The sequence below is a fragment of the Oryctolagus cuniculus genome, chromosome 17, assembly GCF_964237555.1.
Source record: "Oryctolagus cuniculus chromosome 17, mOryCun1.1, whole genome shotgun sequence".
Lineage (NCBI taxonomy): Eukaryota > Metazoa > Chordata > Mammalia > Lagomorpha > Leporidae > Oryctolagus > Oryctolagus cuniculus.
The window spans coordinates 65645769-65667156 of record NC_091448.1 but is presented as its reverse complement, the minus strand read 5'-3'; the positions used below and the strand labels follow the sequence as shown (position 1 = coordinate 65667156).

The 21388-nt window shown below is 38.9% G+C and overlaps 1 protein-coding gene across 1 annotated transcript; it reads right to left on the bottom strand.

Moving 5' to 3' along the window:
- Nucleotides 1-13705: 13705 nt before the first annotated feature.
- LOC138846329 (U6 snRNA-associated Sm-like protein LSm6) lies at nt 13706-14422 on the bottom strand. Its single transcript, XM_070061760.1, has one exon. It carries the CDS (start codon nt 14224-14226, stop codon nt 13984-13986), a length of 243 nt encoding a protein of 80 aa, XP_069917861.1. The 5' UTR covers nt 14227-14422; the 3' UTR covers nt 13706-13983.
- Between the last annotated feature and the right edge of the window lie 6966 nt (nt 14423-21388).

Genomic DNA, 21388 nt, shown 5'->3' with positions numbered 1-21388 from the left:
TCAGATGGAAGACCTCTCTCTCTCTCTCTCTCTGCCTCTCCTCTCTCTATGTAACTCTTTATTTCAAATAAATAAGTAAATATTTTAAAAATTGTTAATTGTTAAATTAACAACAGGAGTCACTTTGCACTAACTCCCCATTCAGGACCTCTGTCCTTAGTGGATTGTATTATGAGAGTAAACCGTAAAACCAGTTCTCAAACAGTTGTGTGTGTGTGTGTGTGTGTGCAAATTGTTGAAATCTTTACTGAATATAGAATTGGTCTTCTGTGTATAAAGTTAATTAAAAATGAATCTTAATGGAGAACAAGACTGGGAAAGGGAGAGGGAGGAGTAAGTGGGGTGGGAGTAGGGGTGGGAAAGTAAGAATGGTGGGAAGAATCACTATATACCTAAAGTTGTAATTATGAAATTTGTACTCATTAAATAAAAGATTTCTTTGGGAAAATAAATGAAGTGTGAAGTGTGAATGAATAAGAAAAGATTTTTATAAAGAAATGCATTTGAACAATAATATATAGGGAAAATGGAATGAAATTGTGACCTCAAAGAATCCATAATATGTATATGTATATGTATGTATACACATGCATGTATATATATATTGCATATATGTCTGTAAGCATTATGTATAGGGACATATCTAGATATATAACATTATAGATATATATCTTATTCATATACTTGTACTATTAAAAAAATATATATTAATGGCAAATTATCAATATTAGATTCCACTGCTGCATAAATATATGCAGTGTAATATTTTTATTTTGAAATACACATATTTACATACTGCAAAAGGAATGACCTAATTATGGCCTATTTAATATATGATCTAAATTTTAGATGGAATTTAATATATTCCAAAGGAGTGCTTCCTATTTCTAAAGGATTTTATGTGGGACATGATCAAAATAGAATTAGGACACTAGTCAGCTATTTATCTTGCTACACAATGTTTATGTGATACAAATGACTATTTTCTTGAAGACTCTCACATAAAGACTCTCATAAGCTTTATAAAATTATACTTTTTATAAAATCTTTCTTTTCTATTCTCCCATTCTGGAGCTCCAAATAAATGTATTTTAGCTCTTCCTAGCTTGACCCATATATATTTGAAGCTGTCTTCTGTGTAAAATATTTATTTGTCTTTTCTTAAAATTTTTTATTTATTTATTTGAAAGAGCTACAGAGAGGCAAGGCAGAGAGAAAGAGAGGGGTCTTCTGTCTGCTGGTTCCCTCCCCAGATGTCCACAATGGCCAGAGCTGTGCCAGTCCAGAGCCAGGAGCCAAGAGCTTCTTCCTCGTCTCCCATGTGGGTTCAGGATTCAAAGGACTTGGGCCATCTTCTACTAATTTTTCAAGCTGTAGCAGAGAGCTGGATGGGAAGTGGAGCACCTAGGACTCAAACCAGCACCTATATGGGACGCCGGCACTGCAGGCAGTGCTTAACCTGCTATGCCATAAAGCCAGCCTCTCTGTCTTTTTATTAGTTTACTTCAATATATTCTCCAGAGGTGTTCCAGCTTACTAATTATGTCCTCTGCTGTGTCTGTTCTGTTACATCCATCAATTTCCCTTTAAATTCAATTTATGCTTTGTTATTTGCATAATGTCTATTTACATATTATTTTTATAATTCATAATTTTTCCAAATTGTTTATTTTATCATTTAATTTTGCCCACAGCTTGGAAATCAATTTATAGTTTATCTTTGATAGCCTTTATGTTGTTCCTTTGCTACTTGTGTGTTCATGTTATTGAGATTGGTTTCTGGTGTTATGTATGCATCTGTAAAAATAATTTTGAAGTCTGATGATGTTTGTATCTTTTAGAGAAGTTTTTCTTTATTTTCCACAGTCCTTTCATCTATTTTGAATTCAGCCACTGTAAACTAGGTTTCATAACCAGTGAAAGCTAATCGGTAAATTCGTTTGGTTGGGTGTTGCAGTTTTTCTCTGCTTTTTGGGTTTGTACCTCGTCTGGGTTCCTATAAATCCTAAGGAATTTTCTCTCTTTGCATTTGCATTTTGTGTCTCAAAATGTTGATTTCTTCTTTGACACAGGTAAGACTCTCAGAGACAAGATGTTTCCAATATTGTACTTTCTCAGGAGAGATTTTTTTTTTTTTTGCCAGATTAGCACGCTGAAATTCTCCCTGCCTTGTTGGCATTTTGGTCCCTTTAAGCTGATCATTTTTTTAACTGTTTATTTAGCTTTTCTGGTTGTTCCCAAAGAAGAGACTTGGTTCAGAACAAACTAGTCCTCTGGTGCTGTTAACATTTATATTTTACTTCTCTGGTGCTGTTAACATTCATATTTTACTTCTCTGGTGCTGTTAACATTCATATTTTACTTGTGATTTTCAGCTTCTTGCAGTTGTCCTACCTCATAGTCAGTCTGTTGCCCTGAATTCCTAGACCCATGTTGTCTCAGAGCCATGTGGAAGTGTGATCAGTGAGTGTTTCTACCCTCGTTTCTGTACGGTTTTTGAAGATTCCATAGGGGTAGTCCCCAGCTTCTCTAACTTCCCTGCCACAGCAGTCCAGATTGTCTCTTCATGTATCAGTTACCATTTATGTTGGTGGACCAGTAATACAGTGACAATCAATGTTTCAAATAATCTGTCACTGTATTTCGTCCATATTTTTGTATGGTTGTACAAAATGTGAGTTTATATATGTATAGAAACTAGAGCAGATACTGTCTAAGCCCATCTCAGCCTTTTCTCTCCAATACAAGTACAAATATACCTATGCATTGAAAATTACAGTACAATAGTTTGTTCAATGTTTTCTTTGTTTCCTGTAAAATTAAACTTAACATATATTTGTAGTCTCCAAATATCTGGCTAAACAAAATTTTAGTTACTGTAGCTGTTCTAGTAGTTATATACTTTTTCCTGAGTTCCATTAGCAGACATGGAGGCAGGTTCATGTATTTTTAGTACTTGATGGGAGGTATTCAGAAGAAAATACTAGTTATTTCTGAATTGGAGGGTAATTTGGGGTGACCCATAGAATTAGACTCTCATAGGATATTTTTTACTTTATATTCCCAGGTCATTTGGCCATTCATCTGCCTTAGATTAAATACATTACTGTCTAGTATACTTTCATTCTTCGTCCCCCAACGCTTTAATTGATTTCCTATGATCCCATCATTTAGCTCCTTTTAGGCTCTTGAAATTGCTTTTAATACATTTTATGTCTAAAAAGTACCAGATTAACCCATCTAGATAAAAGCTTTTTAAATCCAAGTGAATTAATCCCCTTATATAGGAATTCCAATTAACATGATTTATTTTTCTAAACAACTCACTTGTTGCCCTTGATAGCCCCTATGAATTGAGCCATCATATTACTTTCTATTATATATATATTTAAATCCCTCTATTCATTTGTGTGTGTGCTGGTAATGAGTCATCATTTGCTGTGAGCAGCCAATTTTCGATGGTCAAAAAAGCCGTGTGTCAAGTAGCATCTTAGTCCTGCTTTATTCATGAAAAAGTTTCCTTATCCTTGCAAACTTAGTATAATAATTGCTCCGCCAAGTAATTACATGTACTGAATTACATGTATCCCTGGTATTGTATAATATTATTATATAGTTGAAGCTTTTAATTTTCTTAAACATGCTACAAAAGTATTTTTAGGACAAGTATATTCATGGGGTCAGCATAAGCTGAAAAAGTAAGAATGTTGGATGTGGAACTGAGTCTTTTGCAGTAGTACAGGCTTGCCATTTCACATACTAATCAGGTAACGTGGCAGAACAGGAATAAACAGAGGGAAATAGAGTCCTATTGAAATCTAGCATTGGCACAGCTCACATTGTGATCCTTAGGAGTTGATTCTGAAAAGATCAACTCTCCATTGCAGCATCTAATAAATGATTGAGAGGGCGTCCTCCTGAGGAAGAAAACATTTTCTGGGACCACTGTGATTCTTTTTAAACAATATGATGGATATAGAATCCTAATTTATAAATATGTGTGCAGACAAAACTTTATGGATAGTATTACAGAGAAATAAACCAGAAAATAGAAGCTGTGTTATCTAGATTGTAAAACTAGAAGGAAATAATTTCAGATTATTATTACTGAAATATTTGAGCAAAAATTGGAAAAGAAGTATAAAGTAGATAAAATACTGCAAACTTAACTATAGATTTTCAATATATGAAACTGATTAAAGAACATTCTAAAACAAAAAAATTAGACATCTAAAACCAATAACACAAAGTTTCATTTTGATAGGCGTTTTTGGGACAGAGCATGATAGGGCTAGTGAACAAAAGACAGATTAATGGAATATACAGAAATGAAGGCAGTGAAGACTTACATCAGCATGGCATCAGAGGCACAGTAAACCTGCAAGAAATTAAAGTTTATTCAATCAGGAACAAGGAAATCAAATGAGAGTTACTCGATGGCACCAAAATAAAAGCGTAAAGAAGAAAATGGGAAAAATTGGCACCCAGAGATAAATGTGTATTGTTTATGTCACACTCTCTCTACTACTGTATTTGAAATTAAAAATTTAAGACTTTTATTCATTTTTCATGTGCTTGTTGAAGAGTGCCATTGGCCTCAGTAAAATATGTCAGTTAGATAAAATTCCATTGTAAATGGCATTATGTTAAATGTTACATTTTACTTGTTACATTACATTTACTAAGTAAAATATTAAAATTATAGGACTTGATAAAGTAACAGGATTGTTTCTGTTTATTAAAGATATACTTTAAATATAAAGACACAGATAATTTAAGTTGAAGAGTAGAAAGTATAAATAATGTAAAAATCTTCCAAAATAATACTTGAATGAATTCTAAATAAGTTATATTAATTGAAATATAAATATTTTATAACAAAATAGTGTAACATGAATATATACCAAAATATTAGTTTATATATGGAGCTAAACTTAAAAATTATACCAAATTAGTTAAATAGAAAAAAATAAACTTTATCCAAGACTTGAAATAAAGGAGAAAGACTTCTAATAGATGATAAAAATTGAACTCAGCATTCAGGAAACCAAGGGCTGCAGGATTTTCTTTTTTTTAACTTTTATTTAATGAATATAAGTTTCCAAAGTACAGCTTATGGATTACAATGGCTTCCCCCCCATAACGTCCCTCCAACCCGCAACCCTCCCCTTTCCCTCTCCCTTCCCCCTTCCATTCACATCAAGATTCATTTTCAATTCTCTTTATATACAGAAGATCAGTTTAGCATATATTAAGTAAAGATTTCAACAGTTTGCACCCACAAAGAAACAAAAAGTGAAAAATACTGTTTGAGTACTAGTTATAGCATTAAATCACAATGTACAGCACATTAAGGACAGAAATCCTACATGAGGAGTAAGTGCACAGTGACTCCTGTTGCTGACTTAACAAATTGACACTCTTGTTTATGGCATCAGTAATCACCCTAGGCTCTTGTCATGAGTCGCCAAGGCTATGGAAGCCTTTTGAGTTCACCAACTCTGATCTTATTTAGACAAGGTCGTAGTCAAAGTGGAAGCTCTCCTCCCTTCAGACAAAGGTACCTCCTTCTTTGAAGACCTGTTCTTTTCACTGGGATCTCACTCACAGAGATCTTTCATGTAGGGTGTTTGGTTTTTTTGTTTGTTTGTTTTGCCAGTGTTTTGGCTTTCCATGCCTGAAATACTCTCATGGGCTTTTCAGCCAGATCCGCGTGCCTTAACGGCTGATTCTGAGGCCAGAGTGCTGTTTAGGATATCTGCCATTCTATGGGTCTGCTGTGTATCTCGCTTCCCATGTTGGATCGTTCTCTCCCTTTTTGATTCTATCAGCTAGTATTTGCAGACACTAGTCTTGTTTATGTGATCCCTTTGGCTCTTAGTCCTATCATTATGATCAATTGTGAACTGAAATTGATCACTTGGACTAGTGAGATGGCATTGGTACATGCCACCTTGATGGGATTGAATTGGAGTCTCCTGGTATGTTTCTAACTCTACCATTTGGGGCAAGTCAGCTTGAGCATGTCCCAAATTGTACATCTCCTCCCTCTCTTATTCCCACTCTTATGTTTAACAGGGATCACATTTCAGTTAAATTTCAACACTTAAGAATAACTGTGTATTAATTACAGAATTAAACCAGTCATATTAAGTAGAACAGACAAAAAAAGTACTAAGAGGGATAACGTATTAAGTTGTTCATCAACAGTCGGGGCAAGGGCTGATCAAGTCACCATTTCTCATAGTGTTCATTTCACTTTAACAGGTTTCCTTTTTTGTGTTCAGTCAGTTGTCACCGATCAGGGTGAACATATGGTATTTGTCCCTTTGGGACTGGCTTATTTCACTCAGCATAATGCTTTCCAGATTCCTAACAGGGATCACTTTTCAGTTAAAATTTAAACACCTAAGAATAATTGTGTGTTAATTACAGAGTTCAACCAATAGTACTATAACAGAAAAATACTAAAATGGAAAAAGTATTCTCAACAAAGGCCTGAGCTCAATGGAAAGCACTGGTGGGCATTCACAGTGAACTTGACAAGCTGGAGGAGGCCATTGGTGTTTGCTAATTATCTCTTACTGAAGTTAGGCTCCCCTTCTTCCAGAGAATCCCACCTGTTTTCCACAATCATTACATTTCAAAAGGATGCCCCCAGATCCTGAAGAAAGGGGCAATTTTTGTGCAATATTTCCATCTCAATAAAAAGGAAGAATTTACAATTTTCTAAAATGAATGTTCTATGAACAGAGACATCAGTGATTTATCATTAACTTAGAAAAATTGAAGAGAATGTTTGACCCTCTTGGTCAAGACTTAATAACATGTATCCAAATAACATGAAGAAAGTCACACACACACACACACACACACACAAATGTGAGATTTTAACCTTTCAATAAATGAAATTATAAATTGGATATTATTAGATTAAACATTTTTTGGTTGTTGCTGCTGTAGTCTTCCTTAATTAGATGTAAATTCAGGTTTTTATGAAGATTAGTATGTTGTTTGCCAGCTTTTAAAAGCTAATAAACTCAAGGTCTTTGCCTGTGAAAATGATGTTTTTATGAAAAGTAAAGACTGATCTTCAAATAATTCAATTTACTTACAAAACAGGAGAGGTCTTTGACTTCTTTTAATGGTAAATTAATTTCAGAAACATATTGCACTAAATATTTTTATGCATCAAATAGACAGTCAATATTTATAAATTATTGGCTACAAGTTATAAGATTGAATTGTAGAGAGGTAAGATCAATAATGGAGGCATCTCTTGTCAAAAAGAATATTTAGGCATCTGAGAAGTGAGTGAGAGTAGAAGTGGAATTTGGAAACATTACAGGTCCAAAGTAATGGATGTTGGGTCTTCTAAAGCTGGAAGTACAAAGCAGAATTAAATTAGTCTTTGCAAGGTCATCGATTGAGATTGAAGTCACTGCCCATGCCTAGAACATCCTAATGTCTGAAACTTGTTTAAGTGGATCAAGTACTGTCAAGTTCTATTCAAAAATAAATGAAAATATTCCCTGGGAAAAAAAACAACATGTTTTAATCTCAAATGTAGTGAGCAAATATTTTCTATTTTAAATTTAATTTCTAATAAAAAACTATTTAGGTACTCTAAAACATAACACAAAATGAATAAGAAGCAGCATATGAATTGGGCTTGTGCTATCACAGATAGACTCAGAGAGAATGTAAGAAAAATACAATTAATATATTCATAGAATTAAAGAACAAATTTTATTTTTAAAAAGAACTCCATTAGAACTTATAATATGTTAATTAGTAAAATTAGAACTAACAGTTAATCAATAGAGTAGACATAGCTTACAATTAATCAGTGTATTAAAGATAAGTTAGAGGGGAGCTGGCACTGTGGCACACTAGGTTAATCCTCCTCCTGCGGCGCTGGCATCCCATAAGGGCGCCAGTTCTAGTCCTGGTTGCTCGTCTTCCAATCCAGCTGTCTGCTGTGGCTTGGGAAAGAGGGGAAGATGGCCCAAGTGCTTGGGCCCCTGCACCCACATGGGAGACCAAGAAGAAGCACCTGGCTCCTGGCTCCAGATGGCATAGCTCCGGCCTTTGCGGCCATTTGGTGAGTGAACCAGCGAAAGGAAGACCTATCTTTCTGTCTCTCTCTCTCTGTCTCACTGTCTGTAACTCTACCTGTCAAATAAATAAATAAAATCTTAAAAAATGATGTTAGAAGAAAATATCCAGAATAAAGAAAAATTAGAAAACATAATAAATGTAAAAGATTATTAATCAACTTAGAGAATGTAGGAGAAGTCCTAACATACTTAAATGTTAAGTTGTAGTCCAAACAGAGGATGCACAGACAATGGCAAAAATAATATTTGAAGAAAATAAGAGCTGATACTTTTAAAATCATAGAAGGAAAGCAATCTGTATGTTTAAAGAGCTCAAAAATGTGATGTAATTGAACAAAACTGACATTCTGAGATTTGATTGTTGGTTACAGCCCTGCTCTACTGCTGAGAAACAGTATTTTTTTTTTCTTTTTACTATTTGTTGACTTCTTTACATAGTGGAATGTGAAGCTTATGATCATAAAATAAACTGGAAGTATATCATTGTAAAATTTTTTTTTTGACAGGCAGAGTGGACAGTGAGAGAGAGAGACAGAGAGAAAGGTCTTCCTTTTGCCGTTGGTTCACCCTCCAATGGCCACCGCGGCCAGCGCGCTGCGGCCAGCACACCGCACTGATCCGATGGCAGGAGCCAGGAGCCAGGTGCTTTTCCTGGTCTCCCATGGGGTGCAGGGCCCAAGCACCTGGACCATCCTCCACTGCACTCCCTGGCCACAGCAGAGAGCTGGCCTGGAAGAGGGGCAACTGGGACAGAATCCGGTGCCCCAGCTGGGACTAGAACCTGGTGTGCCAGTGCCGCTAGGCGGAGGATTAGCCTAGTGAGCCGCGGCGCCGGCCCATTGTAAAATTTAAAAGACTAAGAAAGGAGGAAAGTTGGAGGATGGGAGTGTGGGCAAGAGGGAGGATAAGGTGAGATTTATCACTATGCTCCTAAATCTGTATATATTAGATACATGAAATTTGTTCACCTTATATACATTTAGAAAAAATGAAAAAAAAAAGCTCACCAATCCCCAAGTAGTAAACAAGACAGAAATCCTCATGTGCACTGAAGTTTCCATAATGAAGGTAAAGAACATGAAAAACAGTAAAGAAGATCGTAGAAGCAGCCACAGAAGAGAGCAGAAAAGATGACAAGGAGCCAGCAGATTGGGAGTGGAGTTCCCCAGTTAGAACCAGTCCACGATGCACCATATGTCAAATACGCAAGAATTCCACAACTAACTGAAACATACTATATTCCCTTGCAGGTGATCTTTTGTGCTTGTCCTTTGAGAATGTTGTCATTCTGAAATCTTGAAATAGTTTTTAAATGTAGGATTCTATTTTCAAAGTTAATTGAAAATAGATCTTTGTAAGAAAAAAAAAGAATGGGAATAGGAGAGAGAGGAAGAATGGTGGGAGTGTGGGCGGGAGGGAGGGTAGGGTGAGAAGAATCACTAAATTTGTATACATGAAATTCATGATGTTTGTATACCTTAAATAAATGGTTTCTAGGTAAAAATAAATAAGTAAATGTACATTTTTACCTTAGATATGTTTTGCTTTGGAATTCACTAGTTTCCTGAATTTTTCTTCAATTCTCAAAGTTTCCCACTTACTGAAATTCCAAAGTGCCCTCTCTCCACTCTGCTCATATCCATTCTGGAAAGCTGGGAAATGCATATATATGGAATCCACGTGCTTTCTGGAATTCTTAAATTATTGCATGTATTAATATAGAAAAATATGTAGAAATTGTTCTGGAATGCCCATTGTATCTCTTGCAGTTCCCTTGTTAAAGTGTTCTTCAGCTCATCTTTTTGTGTTGTCATGCAGATACATGTCATCTTCCAGTTGACAAATTTTCAATTTTTTTCAATATGCCCCTACTTCATTTCTATTTTCAATTACTTATATTCATTTCTACAATTTTCAGTTGGGCTTATCTCTTTATTCAATATTTTTAGCTTTAAGTATATTTTTATACTTTTAATGCCCCATTTTTCTTTAAACAAAATTAATTTAAATTTTATTATATTTAAATTTTCAATTTATGACCCTTGGAACATAACCACCAGAAATTGCTGGGGCTCTGTGGGTATTCTTGGCATAGGCCACAGAGCTGAGGGGGTCAGAGGTCGTGACTGAGTTCCTGTGACCCCGCCAGACCTAACTTCAGAGCTCCGTACACACTGGCGATGCATGCTGCGGACAGGTCATTGCCCTATACAGCTTGCGTGCATAGTGGATGGGGAGTGCTGGGACTGTGAGCTCACTTTAGTTTGTAAAGCAGCTGGTTCACCCTGGCACACATAAGATTGGGGTTGTAAACACAACAGCCCCTCTCCCCATTGCTTATAGCCAGAGGTGCCCCACCATGCCCAATTTGAGCGACACTCTAAACTGTTCCTGCACCTTCAAACAATTGTCAGAGATTCCTGGCCCCACATAGTGCACAGCCCTCGTACTCATGTGTAAGTCTTAGAGCTCCAGAAGCACATTCCCAGGAATAAAACCTTCAATCAAAAAAAAAAAAAAAACACGCAGCAGAGGAGATAGTAACGACAAATTCCCCAGATTAAAAAAATTAAGTAAACTGAAAATAGATCTTCATAAAAATTAGGAGTGGGGATGTGAGCGGGAGGTGGAAGAAGGGGAAATCCATGGCTGTATTTTATGACGCTCCAATTTTCAGTCCACAACGACAGTCCTGAGTGACGTGGGCCTCTGCTGGTTCTCGCCTCCCACAGCTTCCGCCTCTCTGTTGGAATCTGACTGGAGTCTCTGCTCGCCCCCAGAATTAACAAGCCCTTCCCCAAGGAGAAAAGGCCAGCATTCACCCAGAGAGTACTCTGCTCTGCAGATGAACTCAGTGGGAATCAGGAGAATGTCTTGCTGGTTCTTGTGTGGGTCTGGGCTCTCACAGTCTCTCATGTCCTAGCTGAAAAGAAAAGGTATTGTTTCCCTGTATCGAGGTATATTTACGTAGAATAAAATTCACTCACTTTACACACACACTCTGAACTTTTTGGGCAGCTGTGGCAGTCAGCCATCACGACAATGGAACTTTCTGATTCCCTAGTCCTCAGTGAAGACGATCTATTGATATATTCTGATGTGGTTCTTCTCTTCTAGACAATGCTGTCTTATTGCATTATTTCCTGGATACAGTAGCACCTGTTATCCAGTTTCCCTTTCTGTGATACCAACTACTTGTGGTCAACTGCAGTCCAGAAATATTAAATGTAGAATCCAGAAACAATTTTTGAGTTTTGCACTCTTATGAGTGGTGGGATGAAATTCTAGGCCACTCCACCTGGCCCAGGAAGTTAATTATCCCTGTGTCCAGCATATCCTAATAATCCACTACCTGTCCATTATCAGCCTAGGAGGCATCATCCAGCATTACCTTATTCTCAGGTAATGCTCAGGCAATGATTAAGTCATGATTAAGTCAAATCAGTTACTGATTTGGTCCCATGGTGCAAAGATAGTGATGCTGGCAATTCTGGAGCACCAAAGAAAAGCATATTTGAAAAGATGAAGTTTCTAGACTTAATAAAGAAAAAATAATTATATACTGATATTGCTAAGATCTGCAGGAAGAGTGAATCTTCTACCTGGGGCTGGCGCTGTGGCGTGGCGGGTAAAGCTGCCGCCTGCAGTGCCGGCATCCCATATGGGCACCAGTTAGAGTCCCGGCTGCTCCACTTCCTATCCAGCTCTCTGCTATGGCCTGTAAAAGCAGTAGAAGATAGCCCAAGTGTTTGGGCCCCTGCACCCTCATGATTGACCTGGAAGAAGCTCCTGAATCCTGGCTTCAGATTGGTACAGCTCCAGCCATTGCAGCCATCTGGAGACTGAACCAGTGGATGGAAGACCTCTCTGTCTCTCTCCTGCCACCTCTCTGTAACTCTGCCTTTCAAAGAAGTAAATAAATCTTTTTAAAAAATCTTCTATTTGTGAAACTGTGGAGAAGGAAAGAGAAATTTTTGCTAGTTTGGTCATCACACCTGAAACTGCAACAATTATGGCCACAGAGTGTGAGAAGAGGCCAGTTTAAGATGCAAAAGACACTACTTTGGTGTGTGGAGGACATGGAGCAAACACATGGCTCCATTCTTATTGCGTTCCCAGAACACAGAATCAGGCTTGCACACAGTAGGTATGTAACACATATTTATTGAATGGATACTTTCTTTCAAGTCCAGTTTCCTTTAATATATTTACACACAGGAGATTGCTAGGAAATCCAATAATTCACCAGAAAACCTCATCAATGCTTTATTCCATTTTGATTTATCACATCAGAATGGCCCCTACTCTGTACATAGGATTACTGGATTGAATTGAAACTGTGAATTATGATTCAGTTTATACTTTTTGTGTAGACATCACCTGAAAGTTATTTAAACTTCTGTCATTATCCGTAGAGAAGCATTTTATGTCATTCTCACCTATGTGTAAGTTCACAGGGAGACTTCCCTGCTGAAAAGCATTTCTTGTGATCTAGGCTTTCTAAGTTTCTCTGTGTGATTTCTCTCTATGCACAACTTCCACTCTGCAGGGAATATTATTTACCCAATATTCTTTCCTCTACCTCAAAGTTGCAAGCACTCTCAAGGAGCTCACTAACAAGATATAAACATAACATTTATCATCTCATATGTGTTTTGCTTTTCTTTGAACCCTTTTCCCCTTAAACTCAAAGTCTACAACAAATCTTAGTCTTTAAAGGCCCATAACAAAGAAAACTAAAAATGAGAAAATCGCACAACCCAATTGGCGTTCTTCCTTTGAGCTCTGTGGGATTCTCTATTTCCCAAGACATTGGATCCCAAAGAAGAACAGCAATTTTGGCTGTTCCTTCTCTGGGTAGTTTGCCTGCTGCAGAGTCCATTAAGTGGAGAGAGAGAGAGAGAGAGAGAGAGAGAGAGAAAGAGAGAAAGAGAGAAAGAGAGAAAGAGAGAAAAAGAGAAAGAGAAAGAAACACACAGTATGGTAAAGTGTAGGCTGCTGTCACTGTGTGTTCTTGTTATTTTGGAGGGCAGCATTTCGTGGACATTTTTGTGCCAAGCCATGAAGAGTTGCCATGTGCAGCAGAGGCGACTGTGTCTGGAGACTTAAGGGGCATATCCTATAAAGGAGACAAAAGCAGAGAGAATAATTCTTACCCCAAAAATCTAATAAGAAATTACAGAAAATGTATTACTACTTTGACATAATCTATCCTTTGTTCCTAATTGTCCCAACCAAATTTTGTCAAAGTTATTGGAGAGTGAGTTTTAGATATTTATTAAATATACAACTATTCGGCCAGCACCGCAGCTCAATAGGCTAATCCTCTGCCTGTGGCGCCAGCACTCTAGGTTCTAGTCCCGGTCGGGGCACCAGATTCTGTCCTGGTCGCTCCTCTTCCTGTCCAGCTCTCTGCTGTGGCCCAGGAAGGCAGTGGAGGATGTCCCAAGTGCTTGGGCCCTGCACCCGCATTGGGGACCAGAAGAAGCACCTGGCTCCTGGCTTCGAATCAGCGCAGTACACCGGTCACAGTGTGCTGGCCACAGCGGCCATTGTGGGGTGAACCAACAGAATAAGGAAGACCTTTCTCTTTTTTTTTTCTTTTTTTTTAACAGGTTTGTCTTTTTTTTATTCTTTTAGCATTTTGGATACTGAAATGGAGGTAAAAGAAACTGACTATTGGAAAGAACTCTTTACAATTAAATTCACAATGTTATACATTCAACTTACTCCCATGTCAGTGAAAAATCACTGACTATTATGAGAGCAGAACAAATGATATCACCAAAGAACCAAACAACAGAATAGACAACTTCATAAAATATACACGTCCCACTACGCAAAGGACTTCTCTCCAGGGTCTTCACATTCGCCTCTTCTGTGTACTGATGTACAACACGTTGTTTCCTCGGATGAATGCGTCCCCGTACTTATTCTTCAGTTGTCCATTTACATACTCTTCTGTCTGCTCCAGGGCGATGTTCATGTAGCCGTCCAGGCAGGCCAGGACCCCTCGATAATCCACTCCAGAATTTAATTTTACCACAACTGGTCGTCCGATGATTTGCTTTAAGAAGTCACTAGGGGTTTGCTTCCGCAGACTCATTTTAACAATCTTGGGAGGCAGGAAACCTGAGTTCTAATTCCAGCTCTGCTACCGAATTAGCTGTGACTTGGATAACTCATCATTTCACCTCTCAAGGCCCCGGCTTTCTCATCTCTCGGCCGGGATCCAGAACCCTCACTCCAGGCGGCCCCCAAGCCCGGCCTCCACGGACAATCGCAGCGAAAACCGAAACCGCCAAGGAGCGGAAGACCTTTCTCTCTGTCTCTCTCTCTCACTGTCCACTCTTCCTGTCAAAAAAAAAATACAATATTCTATTGTAATGCTGCAGCTCATAGATCATTTGAGAGGTCAAAGGGACACACATGTGTGTCACCTCTTTGTGTAATTAATTTAAAACATTCTTACATATGAACTAAAAGTAGAAATAAACTGTTAGCACAAATAAACACTGTTGCTTCCATTCATACCATTTCTATCACCCAAATACAAAAATAAGGAGAATTTTTTTAGGCAAAGTGTTGAGTGCCATTAGAGAAACTGGCCAACTATCCTTGAAGAAAGGATAGATCATGAGAAAGTTGATGATGATTTGGGATTTGTTCTTTTAAGAATTTTTCCTTACTTATTTTATTGTATTTGAAAGACAGAGAGAGAGAGAGAGAGAGAGAGAGAGAGAGAATAGAGAATTTCCATCAACAGAGGCACAGCCCACGAGAGCTGGCCCTTGGCCAGTCAAAAGCCAGAGACCCCTAAATCAGTCTGTGTCTCCCATGTGGGCAGCCAGTACTCAATATTGGAGCCATCACCTGCTCTTCCTAGGGTGCACGTTAGCTGTAAGCTGGAACTGAAGCAGAGCCAGGACTCACTCAAGCACTCTATGTGAGATGAAGAAGCCCTGGGTGAGCCCCAGATGCCTGCTTCAGACTGGGAGGTTGTGTTACCTACCTAGATGGCACTCGTTTATGGCCTGGAACATTTCATGCTTAAGTTGACTTTGCATAACTGATCTGAGAAAAACAGAACCTTATGAGGGGCAACTATGAATGCCGCATCTTCACATAAATCATTAGGTCATTTTTCCTCTGGCCTGTGGCCTGGAGTACATGTACAGAATTTTATAGCACCCTTTCTTCTTTGAAACCACTGCCTCAGGTTTTGGCTTTTGTGGGTATTTGCCCAATCTGTTTGGTGGAGTTCATCCAATTCTGAGAACAAGCGAGGAGGCTGACTTCACATTTGTTGTTCGGTTGCCTCATAGTTCCTCATCTCTTTGGCTGTGGAAGTCTGGCCTGAAGATACCAGTAGGGAAAGGGGATCACCATTCTTTCCAAATAGCATCATTTTCTAAACGACTATTGACATTGTGAAGCTATTCGAGCTAACCTATTAAAACATGAAAAAGGCCGTCGAGCTGGCTTGCTAAATTTGCAGCAATGCTCTCAGTCAGGAGATTGGGAGGCTGCCTTCAGAATAATAATACACAGCTTTGACAGGGAACACAGGGACTCTGAATTCATACACCCAGGAAGAGCAAGGTGTACTCAGAACACTGGGATCTTAGGATGTGCTTGCTCAGAATTAATAAACTTAAAAATGTTAAAGGAAAAGGTAGCTGTTTCTACTTAGCTTTGTGTTATCATAATTTAGTGTATTTTCTCTGTTTTATTCACAAATATAATGTTTCTCTTTGCCTTTCCATTGATGTATTTCTTTTAGCAAAAAAGAACATAAATTAATATAAGCTGCAAGAGAAATATAATCTCATGATTTATTTGAATTTTGGTTACTATCCTAAGCAATGCTACCTAAGATCCACTTTCCCTGATGGACATTTATGTACAACTTCTTTATAAGACTTACAGAAAAATGTTTTTAAAATGGTAGTTTTTTTCTTATAAGAGTTATTCTAATATTTTTTGTGGAAGAAAAAAATGAAATTCGTTGTTTTCATTTATCCCATTGTGATGGCTTTCATGGCTTGAAGTTTGGGTAAAATACAACGAAAATATCTAATGGAACGCTTGAGGAAAACAATATATTTGAGTCATTAGGACATCAGATATAGATATGAGAAAACTATTGATACTATGAGGATGAAAGGCAACATCTGCGCTTTGAAGATCAATAATCTGATTCTATAAAAGAACCGAACTAGAGAAAAGACATACAAATTTATTAATGTGCAAGTGCACAGGAGTCACAGAATGAGTAACACTCATCCAGAAAGCCGCAGCTGGAACACCCTCTTACTAGGGGACGGGGAACTGGGGGCAGTAAGCTATTGTGGAGGAAGAGTAAATAATTTGAGAGATCGATTAAAGAGTGGAAGAACACACTGTATCCTGGAAAATTCCTGTGGGCCCTTGGGGAGGTGAAGATAAGTGATTTATGGTGACAGTGGCTGCCTTGGGATGCAAGTAGCCTTCTAAGCTAACCACCCCTAGAAGAGCAGATGAGAAGTCTGTCCAGCTGAGTGTGTGACTGGCCCTTACTTTCTGCTACAGTGGTTGATCTCGCTGGTTAATGGCGTCTCTGAGAAGTGATCGGGGCAATGGCACTCCTTCTGGAAGAACTTCCCTTACTCATATAAAGGGACTTCAGGGGAAGCCGCTTCCTGAGCTCTGGGTGAGGAGAACTGATGCTGGGCAAGAGGTTCTGAGGATGGTCGGGAGGGTTGGGAGAAGCGGGAGTTCAGATCACCCTTAGGTTGTGTCTAGAGTGGAGACTGCTGTGGGCTAAGTTAGATCAAAATTTATATTTCGGGCTCTTGCCTCTTACTTAGAGAAGAATCCGAAGCACAGGCTCAAACACGACATGCAGCATGACAAAGTTCAGAAGTTGTGTAGAAAACGAGAAGAATCCACAGGACCGTGAGGGCTTTATTAAGGGAGAGTGGGCAAGCAGGCTAAACAGGGCTCTCCGTACTAGAACCTCCCCAGTCCACGAGGAGAGAGGGGAGCAGTCCAGAGAGCCCAAGTGAGTGAGCAGGCTGCAAGCCAGAGGGGCTGCAGGCTAGAGAGAGGGGCAGGAGCAGTGGCATGGGAGTGGGCGGGTCCAGCGCTCTGCAGGCCTTTTATTCACTTCCAAAAAGGGAGTGGCTACATAGTCTGATTGACAGACCTGGAGGCAAGGAGGGGAGGTGGCCTCCAGCTCATGAACCTAATCTACCTATCTGACCAGTCCCATATCAACAGCAATTAGCATGTTTCTAACATGCTTTAGGGTATCATTTTTTTTGAGCTCTAGCAAAGTGTCTTTGTTTCTGCATCAGTATATTCTATAAATTTGAAATTTATTTTTCAGAGATTTTTCTTTGGTGAAGATGTCAATACTGTAGTGCATGAAGACCATTTTATAATGCAGTGATATCCATGTTGTGATCTTCATCTACTTACGGTTCCTGGAAAGCCCATATACCTGATACTTGTATTGTTTCTCAAAAGCATCCTCCTGCTAGACAACACAACTATTGATGAAAGCAATAAAATAACAAAACTATAAACAAGACTAAACAACGTGAGACTGAATGTCTTTTAACATTATTATAAAATATTTTAGAAATTATTACAATAACATTTATCAATTGTCTAAAAGTAGAACAGTAGATGGAGAACCCCAGATCGAGATTTACTTCTTGGAGGCTCTGTGTTTGTGCTTCAGAGTGGAGAAGACACAAGAACACAGAGGTGCCCAAGACTTCTGAAGCTTGAATCACTAATTTGTATACCCTTTTTTTTTAACAGGCAGAGAGGACAGTGAGAGAGAGAGAGAGAAAGAGAAAGGTCTTCCTTTGCCATTGGTTCACCCTCCAATGGCTGCTGCGGCCGGTGCGCTGTGCCCAGCGCACCGCGCTGATCCGAAGGCAGGAGCCAGGTGGTTCTCCTGGTCTCCCATGGGGTGCAGGGCCCAAGCACCTGGGCCATCCTCCACTGCACTCCCTGGCCACAGCAGAGAGCTGGCCTGGAAGAGGGGCAACCGGGACAGAATCCAGCACCCCAACCGGGACTAGAACCCGGTGTGCCGGCGCCAGTAGGTGGAGGATTAGCTTATTGAGCCGCAGCACCGGCCTAATTTGATATACCCTTAATAACAGAAAATTATATTCCAAAGGGTAAGAACCCAGGATCCTTCCCCTTTGAGTATACAGGGAAATTATTTAAACTAGGGACAAAATATCCTTCTCCTTATTTGAGGATGGGAGTAGGGGTAGCTGGCCACCTGCTTTCAGATCTTTGCTACTCCTTGCCCACAGTGCAAACTCCAGTGCACAAGAGCGGCCTCTTGCTTTGTTCTCATTATGAAGGGGGATGTTTGGACTCAGGGAACCAGGATGGCCATTGGATTTATGACACAGAATTATTCTATGATCCCAAAACCATGTGACTGGGGCCAGGGTCATGGTGAAGCAGGTCAAGCCACTGCCTGCGACAGTGGCATCCCCTGTAAGTATCATGTTTCAGATGCTTGCCAGCCAATCCACCTTCCTGTATACAGCCTGGGGAAAAGCAGTTAGAGGTGGCCCAAGTGCGTAGGCTCCTGCCACCCACACGGGGGACCTGTAAGAATCTTTGGCTCCTGGCTTTGGCCTGGCTCAGCCCTGGCTGTTGTAGGCATCTGATGAGTTAACCAGAAGATGGAAGATTTCTCGCTCCTTCTCTCCCTGGTTCTCTGTATCTCTGACTTACAAATAAGCAAATATTTAAAAAAGTAACTGCATTTATGATAATATTAATAAATATAGATATTGAAAAGTTCACACACAGGAATCTGAAACAATTATTTTAATCTGTAAGTATTGCTAAATCTCTTTGAAAATGTTTTCAAGTTTCTAGTCTGTGCTTGAACATTCTAACTTATCTCTGAAACTATAACAGGAGATTACACTGAAATGCCCATTACACCTCAGAATTATGCCAACAGAAGAGTGGGTCCAAAAATTTATAACCCTTGCTTAAGCAGATCAATGCCCTGTGGCCATTCATTGAATTGTTGAACAGTTTTTACCATTAGTATATCGTTAGAATTTCCAAAGAAATGATGAACAAATATTTTAAAACTTTTAAGTGAGGTTTTCAGTGGTGCTGAGGCTCAGCACTTCTCTCACAGTCACCTCCATCTGAAAGTACACAGTGTTCAGCTCCTGTCTGAACTTGATTTTCTCACTCAGCTCTTTCACAAGGTCAGAGACCGTGGAAGACCGTGTCGTCAGACACCTAAACCCAACCAGGTAGGACTACACTGTAAATTAGCTTAGATAGACTCAGACAAGTCCACCAATATCATAACTGAGAGAGTCCGGCTTCCATAAAGGGATTTTTACTAGTAGTTAGTGACGAGATACATATTATGAGATACCTGAATGTGAAAGAGTTTACACAGAGTTCGTGATTGGATTCTTCTTTTGGAGTTTCCATATTACACGTTCACTTTCTTACCAGTAGTTGGGAAAGAAAATGAAAGGGTTCTCCAAGAAATTTTAAAAATGAGTATTTTAAAAGCAAATTTTCAAATTTAGATATATAAATGACAAAATCTAAGAAGAAAAAACTACACAGAAAGCCGCTTTAGAGACAGGTATTCCTGAACACACAGCTGTCACAGAAACTCTTATTTCTTTTTTTTACCTTTTATTTAATGAATATGAATTTCCAAAGTACGGCTTATGAATTACAATGGCTTCCCTCCCATAACGTCCCTCCCACCCGCAACCCTCCCCTTTCCCACACCCTCTCCTTCCATTCACATCAAGATTCATTTTTGATTCTCTTAATATACAGAATATCAGTTTAGCATACATTAAGTAAAGATTTCAACAGTTTGCTCCCACAAAGAAGCATAAAGTGAAAAATAATAGATGATTTTTTAAATGATGATGAAATCAGATCAGACCTATTGTCATGTTTAATCCCAGTGAGAGTCAAGTTGGGAATTGATAATTTCTTTTTTTTTTCCAGAAGATCAGTTTAGTATACATTAAGTAAAGATTTCAACAGTTTGCACCCCCATAGAAACACAAAGTGAAATATACTGTTTGAGTACTCGTTATAGCATTAAGCCTCAATGTACAGCACATTAAGGACAGAGATCCTACATGAGGAGTAAGTGCACAGTGACTCCTGTTGTTGACTTTACCAATTGACACTCCTGTTTGTGACATCAGTAATCTCCCTATGCTCGAGTCATGAGTTTCCAAGGCTATGGAAGCCCCTTGAGTTCTCCGACTCTTATCTTGTTTAGACAAGGCCATAGTCAAAGTGGAGGTTCTCTCCTCCCTTCAGACAAAGGTACCTCCTTCTTTGAAGACCTGTTCTTTCCACTGGGATCTCACTCACAGAGATCTTTCATTTAGGTCTTTTTTTTTTTTTTTGGCCAGAGTGTGTTGGCTTTCCATGCCTGAAATACTCTCATGGGCTTTTCAGCCAGATCGGAATGCCTTTAGGGCTGATTCTGAAGCCAGAGTGCTATTTAGGACATCTGCCATTCTATGAGTCTGCTGAGTATCTCACTTCCCATGTTGGATCACTCTCCCCTTTATTTATTCTATCGGTTAGTGTTAGCAGGTACTAGACTTGTTTATGTGCTCCCTTTGACTCTTAGTCCTTTCATTATGATCAATTGTGAACTGAAATTGATCACTTGCAATAGTGAGATGGCATTGGTACATGCCACCTTGATGGGATTGAATTGGAATCCCCTGGTATGTTTCTAACTCTACCATTTGGGGCAAGTCAGCTTGAGCATGTCCCAAATTATACATCTCTTCTCTCTCTTATTCCCACTCTTATGTTTAACAGGGATCACATTTCAGTTAATTTTCAACACTTAAGAATAACTGTGTATTAATTACAGAATTAAACCAGTCATATTAAGTAGAACAGACAAAAAAAAACTACTAAGAGGGATAATGTATTAAGTTGTTCATTAACAGTCAGGGCTATGCTGATCAAGTCACCGTTTCTCATAGTGTCCATTTCACTTCAGGAGGTTTCCTTTTGGTGTTCAGTCAGTTGTCACCGATCAGGGCGAACATATGGTATTTGTCCCTGTGGGACTGGCTTACTTCACTCAGCATGATGTGTTCCAGATTCCTCCATTTTGTTGCAAATGACTGGATTTCGTTGTTTCTTACTGCAGTATAGTATTCTAAAGAGTACATATCCCATAATTTCTTTATCCAGACTACCGTTGATGGGCATTTAGG